At 46.1% G+C, this 8,420-nt stretch overlaps 1 protein-coding gene across 4 annotated transcripts in view; it reads left to right on the forward strand.

Annotated features, from left to right (window-relative positions):
- The window catches only part of ST6GAL1 (ST6 beta-galactosamide alpha-2,6-sialyltranferase 1), a 32,739-nt gene extending 25,593 nt beyond the window's left edge, over positions 1-7,146 (forward strand). For all 4 annotated transcript variants that reach the window (XM_010568244.1, XM_010568241.1, XM_010568245.1 and 1 more), the window contains 3 exons: positions 2,287-2,388; positions 3,660-3,834; positions 5,830-7,146. In XM_010568244.1, coding sequence (XP_010566546.1) covers positions 2,287-2,388; positions 3,660-3,834; positions 5,830-6,071 — 519 coding nt within the window. In that variant the 3' untranslated portion in view covers positions 6,072-7,146. The remainder of the gene's footprint in view (positions 1-2,286; positions 2,389-3,659; positions 3,835-5,829) is intronic.
- Positions 7,147-8,420: the final 1,274 nt, after the last annotated feature.

The following is an 8,420-nucleotide window of genomic DNA, read 5'->3' on the forward strand; positions in this document are numbered from 1 at the left end:
GGGAAAGTAGTCCCATCTTGTGAAAATAAGGGCTGAAGAGTGTGCAGAGGGAGTACAAATGTTGTTCTGTAGGACACAACTCCTTTCTGCAGAGCTGACCAAAGTCCAGAGTACGTCATTCCTCCCAGCCCTTGTTTACAGTTCTCCTTGGCTGGCTTCTCACTGTTGTGGAGAGCACTCTGCTTTGGCTGTGTTTGCTGTCATTGGCACTAACGAGTCTGCAGGGAGGAAGAGAAAGGAGATAGCACATCAGTGGAATGGCATAAGATTGTGATGGGAAGGGAGAACATGTTTAGATTACAGGGCATTGACTGTGGTAGCCAGAGAGAAGGAACTCATTTTGATACAGTCAGTAAAGGTACCAGGAGGGTAGGGGCTGAATTAGCAAGGTACTTGCTAAACAGGGAATTGGCTAAAGAGCAAATTAACTAGGAAATTAATAGGTCAGCTAACTAAATAGGATCAAAAAGCTGGGCAAGGCAATTAAGTCATGTAGCAATTTAAATGAATTTAACTACTTGGAAAGAATCAGTCAGTATTAAACAGAACAAATAGGCACTAAAGGTATCTGGGGAGCCAGATTCCTCCAGTAAACGGGTTAAGTGACCAATAGATAACTAGTAGTGCCAAGAGCCAGCTCTATGGCGTGGGGAAGGAAACAGCAAACACCCTGTGGCTGTGGAGGTGCTCCCCACCTGGTTTCTTATCCCTTTGCTTTTGTGCCTGTCCCAGCTCTATAGGGGTTTGTGTGCCTCTGCCAACTCACATGGCTTTGCTTGGCTGACCTTTGCTTTCTCTGATGCTCAATCTCCCTGGAATCCCCCTTTCACGTGTTTCACATCAGAAAAGTTCCTGAAAGATTTCTAGCCTTTAAATAGAAACAATGAAATGAAAAAGCGCCTATGTTCCATGCCCTGTTCCTGTCCTGTTGCAGTGCTCCATCCCACTCGTACCTGGCTAAGGGGATGGCTGGTGCCAGCTGGCATGCACTCGCCTTGCCTCTGCCTCTGGTGTCCGTGGACTGGAGACAGAAGTTCACACCTGCAGCCTTGCACGCTTCAGCTAACAAGTGGCCTAGATATTTTAGCTACTGTAGGGAAATGAAACCAGGCAGTACACGTGGTTGAAGCCAAAGCCTAATCCCGCAGAGTTAAGAACAGATGTGAGGAAACCCTTTTTGCTTTTGGAATCATTTGCATCTGGGCTGGCCAGAGCATCCTTGTGCTCTGGTTATGAGGACAGCCAGGAAGGCAGCCTGCTGCTGGGGGCAGCAGGGATACTCAAGGATAAATTGGCTAGCTCTTAATTAGATCCATGGAGAAAAACGGGATAAATGGGAGCCGATTTTTATGATGATGCTTTTCTTCAGCGGATGTTTATAAGCGGTGCCTGTACAGGTTATGCCTTTGGGTGGAGAGGACGGGAGATCAGTCCCTGTCTTGTGTGATTCTGACTGTTTGGTCTTGCTACAGATGTGGGTTACCCTTGGGTGCCACATGCTGTAGAGGGCAACTTCTCTGTTTGAACCACCTGGTTCTGTTCCTTTGGGAAAGCCACTGGTGGAGCAGTCTCTCTCCACCAATACTGTCTCTAGCCCTTGTGCTTTGCTGTTGTGGTGCTTTCCTTCTCATTGCTGCTCTGAGGGGATTCAAACCTCCCTCGCCCACGTCGCACCATCCTGCTCTGAAGAGGTGAGGTGGGGCTTGGCGCAAGGCAGGGTCACCTGGGGGTGCCGTGGCCACCCACGTCTCTTGCAGCAGTGGTCTCGCAGCAAGTTGGCCCGGTGCTGAGCCCTGGCTGCCTGAGTTTGTCCTGCTCAGGGAAAACCACCCGCGTGCAGGCTTGTTCTGGTTCAAGCGAAGGTTTTGGATAAAGCCAACAGTGCGTTTGTGTTAGGCTCTTACTGGACTGTCCTGGTGACTGGTGGCAGCAAATGATGTTCCCACCTGCTTCTGGTAGTTGTAGCGATGGTATCCATCATACAAGCTGCGTCACTCTATGGGTCCTGGCCTCATTTTATTATTGAAGATGGATAGAGAAAACCTCGTAAAGCGTAATGGCAGTCTTTCTTGTGACTGGCCACTAAATCCTATGTGGCTAGACAGGGCTAGAGTGAGTGTTGGAAGGGCATCACTGGGGATTGTGTCCTTGCCTGCATACAGTGGGGCATGCTCAAACACTGGCAGTGAGGTGGCTGTGGCTGTATTCAGGTATGTTTTACTGCTTGGCTGCCTGCTAATTCTGACAGCATACTGTATATTATTGTATTTGTTGTTGTTTTTCAAGCTCGTAACTGTTGAGGAGCAGCAGTTCCTGAGGGAAGCACTATATAACACTGGAATCTTAATTGTCTGGGATCCAGCACCATATCATGCAGAAATTGATGAGGTAAGGTGTGAGTTTTCTGTAAATAAAATCAGTCATATACTTTTAAGTGCATCTGTTAACCCACTTCTTCCTAATATGGGCACTCACTCATTTTAAGGCTATTCTTGTTTACCTCTTCGTTATCATGGGTATATCCATATGTACTTCTGAGAATATCCCATGCATGGGTGCTCCTGGGGAAACACTTGCCTGTTCCTGATTCCTGTGAAGGGCCTCAGGCCAGGTGTAATGGGTCACCACCTTTACTTTCGCATGGGCTGATGCTGCAGGGAGGATGTCACTACTGGCTGCAGCAGTTGTCGTCTCATCAGAGGATGATCTCCTCTTTCTGACAGTTGCTGTAAGATTTTCTGATGGTTAATGCTTGGATATTTCAAGCACCAAGTCAGACATGAGATACACTCGATGCATTATGAATGGATTGGGAAACCCTCTGAATATCTTAGGAAATGTCTCCTCTCTGTGTCAGCTAGGCTTTCACTTGTGGGTGTTGCAATCCCTCTAGCATTCACTTTTCATTTGAGTACAAAAGGGCATTATTTGATAAGTGATGAGCTTTGGAGGCTTAGGGTGAAAGCAGGTAGGAGTGAATAGTCCATTCTTTGCTTTTATTTTAAGCCCTGTCTGTAACTGAGAGGTCTTTGCATTCCTTTCCCTGGACTGCATTTCCTATTTTCTCACTGATGTTTATTCTTGTGTCTAGTTCCACACCTCCAGGAGACATGAGGGTATATGTACGGCATGTTTAAGAGTCAGTAAAACCAGGATGGAATATTTTTAGCATAGGAAAAAAATCTCAAAATTACTTTAAGAAAACATAAACCCTTCCTTCCTAAGTGTTTTTACTGAAAGGGGAAGTTTTAGGATGGAAATCAGCTCAGCCTGGTTTAAGAGCCTGTGCTGGGGCATGTGCCTGCAGAATAGGATGCTTTGTACTCCAGCATGGAGAGGGGTCAGGGTCTGTAACATTTAAGGCAGAGTTCTGAACATCATCTGCTATTGGGGGGTGCATAATTAAATTATACAAGGTGCTGATCTTGTTTAATGGTCCTTCACTGAGATTTGGGGTTTCCCTGCTCTGTTCACTGAGTCAAGTCACCACAGTGACCCGAGGGGCAAATGAGGTGGTGGGGGACAGCGAGTGAGTGGATGTAGGTATAGCCAGACCTTTCCCTCCTGGCAGCAGCAGGTTCACTCACCCTTGTTTCCTCTTGATTATGGGAAAGTATGGGCTAGAAATAAAAAGAGTCTGACTTGTTTCTGTTTTGCAGTGGTACAGAAAACCAGACTACAACTTTTTTGAAAGCTATAAGTTGTATCGTAGTGCACATCCAGAGCAGCCCTTCTATATCCTGAATCCAAAAATGCAGTGGCAACTCTGGGATATTCTGCAGGAGAATTCCCTGGAGCATATTCAACCTAACCCACCATCATCAGGAATGCTTGGTAAGATAATTGCCATCTAAACTTCTTGTTCAGTTTGCAGGCAGGAACTCTCCAGGATGCCTTTTTTCAAAGACAACTACAGATTTATGGTGCTTATCAGAGTTGCTTTTACAGTGTTTGTCTTATGCCAAAATTTAAGCTTCCTGTCTTTAAAGTAGCAGCTCAGTTGTGTTAAAGTAAGCAGTTTGCAGCACCCCCCTGAAACAGCAGTTACAAACATGGCCTGGTTCCACATGCAAACAGGAGAGCAGATAGCAACATCAAAATGGTCTCTAGGATTTCTAGCTTCTAGCGCCAGAGCAGTTCCCACGGGATGAGAAAGGAAGGGATACAGCTCCTGTGGGGTCAGATATTGTCAGGCAAATCTGGTTACTGCAGATGAAATCTAAATGCTTGTCTCTTTATCCTTTCCATATAAGTATGGAAATATATATATGAAAAAATATATATAGCTAAAGACTTAATGGGGAGCTGGGGATGGTCAGACTGAATAGTTGCCCTGAAAAGTTCAGTGATATTCCCCCTTATTCAGCATGCTAACGCCTTATTTGTCAGCATGCTAAATCCAGCCTCTCAGCGAAGAGGCTCATTTTATATTCTGCTGTTGCAAAGCTTTTCCTTCTTATTGGAGAGCAGATCTCACGACCAGCTGAATAAAAAGGAGTGAACTTCTCAGGAAGTTCACATGTATTTGAAATCACAGCGTAGACGTATGGTCCTGTTTGCCACGTGGATGTCCAACTGCTGTGCTTCAGCCTCTCCTCTGCTGCCATCTCTGCTCCTGTCACTGCTGGGGCACAGGCACCCTTCTACCTCTGTGTAAACAGAGTCACTTCTTATTTTTGGTGGTCAAATGTCTAATTTTCTTCCACAACCTTGCTCTTGCCCAGCACTTATTACATCATTGCCGGGATACGTGCAGAACAACTGCGTAACAGCATAGTCAATGACTTCAGCAGCAAAATTGTTGTTAACTGGAGTTAGGGGCTCAAAGGCAGGCACGGAGCCACATCAGACAGCAAATTCCTCTGGGGCTTAACTTTGGGCCAAGTTATCTGCTTTGTAAAACAAGTCACCTTGCCAGACTCGGGGGCGCAGACAAGTTCCAGTTTGCAGCTCTGGGTTTCCTGGAAGGCCTAAGCGTGGATGAAAATTGTCATTTGAAAAGGTGGATGAAAACATGTTTAAAATGCACCTTAGTTAAACAAGTGGTTTCACGGATGGGTTCCTCTAATGTCTTGTAAACTGTGTTCCTCTGATCATGCATGGTCCCTGATGTCTCAAATGCCGTGTGAATTTTCTGTGATACTATACATTGGTTCTATTTCCCTAGTATGTTCTCGCTATTTCTTGCACTTGGAGGAAAAGTAGCCCGTAGCTATGGCTTACTTCTGTTCTGGCCAGAAAGTTGACAGGTTGATCTGTGCCCAGCGCTGGCGTGAATGTCCTCGGGTGGTTCCTGTGCCTGTCAGAAGACACAGGAGGGCAGCACTGCTCTGCTGCGGGGGACCTGGGGGAGCCTGGGGAGCAGAGGCTGCTCCCTCTCCGCCAGCCATCTCCAAGCACAGTCACTTTCACATCCCCTGCCTTCACAAGAGGCAGGTGGAGAAATGGTGAAGGTTGTCTCATCGCTGCTTACCCAAGCAGGTTTGTGATGGGCTGTTTGGATCGGCTAATTGTAGCACACAATTGGCAGATGCCCAAGTTTCCACGAAGGTCACGGAGAATGTTAGCACTCTTAAAAATTGGCCTTTTGGCATGGCTGTTGCTATCAACAATCTGCTGTTATCAAGTCGATCGTGCACTTTGCAAGAGAGGGCTTCAGAAAACAGCCCTGTCTGGCCAGACTTGTTTTTTCCCCCTCTCGTCTGAATGTTCAAAAAGAAAACCCTTCCCCTTGGAGCTGGACGCTTCTTGCTGACCGCCTGTTTCACTGGCACGTTTAATCAGTTCTCTGGTTTGACATGGGGATGTCTGCTTTCTTTCCCTCCCTAGGCATCGTGATCATGATGACACTCTGTGATGAAGTGGACGTGTATGAATTTCTCCCTTCTAAACGGCAGACGGACATTTGCCACTATTACCAGAAGTTTCACGACCGTGCCTGTACCATGGGAGCTTACCACCCCCTCCTGTTTGAGAAAAACTTGGTGAAGCATATAAACCAGGGCACAGATGAGGACATTTATATTCAAGGGAAAGTTACTTTGCCCGGCTTCCGAAACGTGCATTGCTAGCAGATCAGTTTTTAGTGTCTTTCGGAATTTTTCTTTATTGTCAAAGCACTTTTTAAATCAGAGTTGTCAGATTTGTTAGGTCTAAGCACTGGTGTGTTTTGACAGCTCTTCCGTGTCGCAACACTTGCTCTTAGGACTTTGTTGCCTAACTTCTCCCAGCTGTAAGGCAGTGTTAATACATTGTGGTACATCCACGCGGTATCTGCATGAGCCACTGCAATAAATTTACTCCCGGTGGAGCCAGGCTCATGCAGCCAGTGGATATCTCTGTCTTCATCTCAATCAATGATGGTGTATGGGAGGCGCAGGAGATGCTTTCTAAGCAGAGATTGCACAAGTCAGGATCAAATGCCGAATATGGTTTGGTTTGCTTCAAAGGGGTTATGACAGCCAAAAACCTGGTCCATTGAGAAACAAGAAAAATAATTTAAAACTTGTTCCCAAAGTCCTAGGAGCTCTTTGGAGCAGGGCTGATTTATGGAAACACTGTCAAAGCTGTGTACCGATAAGCTAAACCCCTAGACCAAAATATTTGATTTTTATAAACAGTTTGTAAAATAACCATGGCAACTTCCTTTCGAATTGTAAGACTTCTGAAACCATTCAGGTGGCATTTTTGGCAAAGGAAGAGGGAAGCAATTCACAATTCAGTGATTCTTGTGAGAATTTTTAATATTTTTACTTTTTTTTTAATTACTTGAAATAAATTTTAGTGAACGTTTACTCCTCCAGTACAGTGCTGTGCTTGGTACAGAAGAAGCCTTATTTCAGAAGCATTTTGGGGAAGATGCTCCAAGGCACAAATGGGAGAACTCACTGGAATTCGGTACCTCTTTCTAGCTCTCTGCTGGTCTACCTTTGCAATTGTTGGCAAATTACTTGCTGGCTCATCTCCAGTAACAGAAATACCAGATAGCTGCTACTAGGTGAGTTCCAGTTTTCTGCAAGTGAACCAAGGTGATCTCTCGGCTGCTGTGTGCTCTTTCTGAATAGGTGGGGAGCAGATGCATCGCTTCCATGCTTCATGAGGGGTGGGCAGGGAGAGTGTGCGTGCTTCTCATGCTCTCTCTCTTGGGGGGGGGGCCTTTTTTCTGCTTGAGAGGAGTCTGTGGCAGCATGGTCGAAGTAGTAGCTCTGCAATCTCTGTATGTCAGCGAGAACACCTTCCCTGTCCTCTTCCGTACTGATGTGTTTCATGATGTCTGTAAAGAAAGCTTTTCCTTCTCCTGTTTTTAATAAATCCTGTGAAGCCATTTGCCCTTTCTTGCCTTGGCGAAACCAGTGTAAATGTCATTGCTCTGTGGCCCCTGGGACCTGTACCAGCCTTGCGCCAGCGCAGGCAGAGCTGGGAGGGAGCTGCCCACCTGCTCGTTCCAGTAAGCCCACGGCTCATGCCCTGTCTTGGTGAGAGGGCAGCTGCCGAGCTGTTCCTCCAGCTCTGAGGCTGGCTTTCTGCAAGCCCATTGGATGGATTGGAGCTGTCAGTGTTTACAAATTGTGTGTCGTGTCATATATTTATATGTAAAAAAAATTCAGGTCCTTACACTACTGCTCAGGAGCACTAGAACAAGAATGCAATGAAGCCCGTGAGCAGTTGTGTCTTCTTAAGCATTCGTTTCCACTGTTAGGCAAGGAGAGAGCTTACGGAGGAAAAGCCTGCAGGGTTGTTTGGGAGAGCCACAGCAAACCTCTCTCCATCTCCACTCTGAATTTGTAACAGTCCTACCTCTGGCCCTTGGATCAAGGAGTTGTCTGTCACAGCGATTTGCCTTCTTAGTATGTATTTAGTTGGGATTTTAATAGCTTCTGCCTTTTTTCCCTAGGCTGTCTCACTTGTTATTTCTCACAATGTTATTTTCTCCCACCTCCCCTGTTGGGGTGACGGGACCAGCCACCCTCCTTTGCTGGGACCGTGTAATGGATGGATGGTACCTTGCTGCAGGGGAGCAAGCACTGCCTCAGGAAGCAAGCACAGTCTGCTTGCTGTTTACCTGGGGGTCCTCCAAACCACCTTCTCCTCTGCAGTGTGCCTGCAAGAAGACAAAATGTTAAACAGGATTCCCAGGGTCTTTCAGAGCCCTCAGTTACAGACAATAGTGTTGCACTGGGCATGAAATTTCAAACATTATGCTATTTTAGCTAGATCCAACGTGTGATTCATTTACAATCTAAACAGAGTTTTACAGGAATTGTGACAGAGCTTAAAATAGGCCGGTGTTAACCCTCCTTTTTTTTGGCTGTATAGATTCAAATTTAATATAAATTGCAAGTGACGACAAGTCTGCTGTTTAGAAGAGCCAAGTTCAGATTAGTGGGCAGTAATAGCTAGACTGTAACGAAAGCTTTATC

The sequence above is a fragment of the Haliaeetus leucocephalus genome, unplaced genomic scaffold (genome assembly GCF_000737465.1).
Source record: "Haliaeetus leucocephalus isolate CR32 unplaced genomic scaffold, Haliaeetus_leucocephalus-4.0 Scaffold240, whole genome shotgun sequence".
Lineage (NCBI taxonomy): Eukaryota > Metazoa > Chordata > Aves > Accipitriformes > Accipitridae > Haliaeetus > Haliaeetus leucocephalus.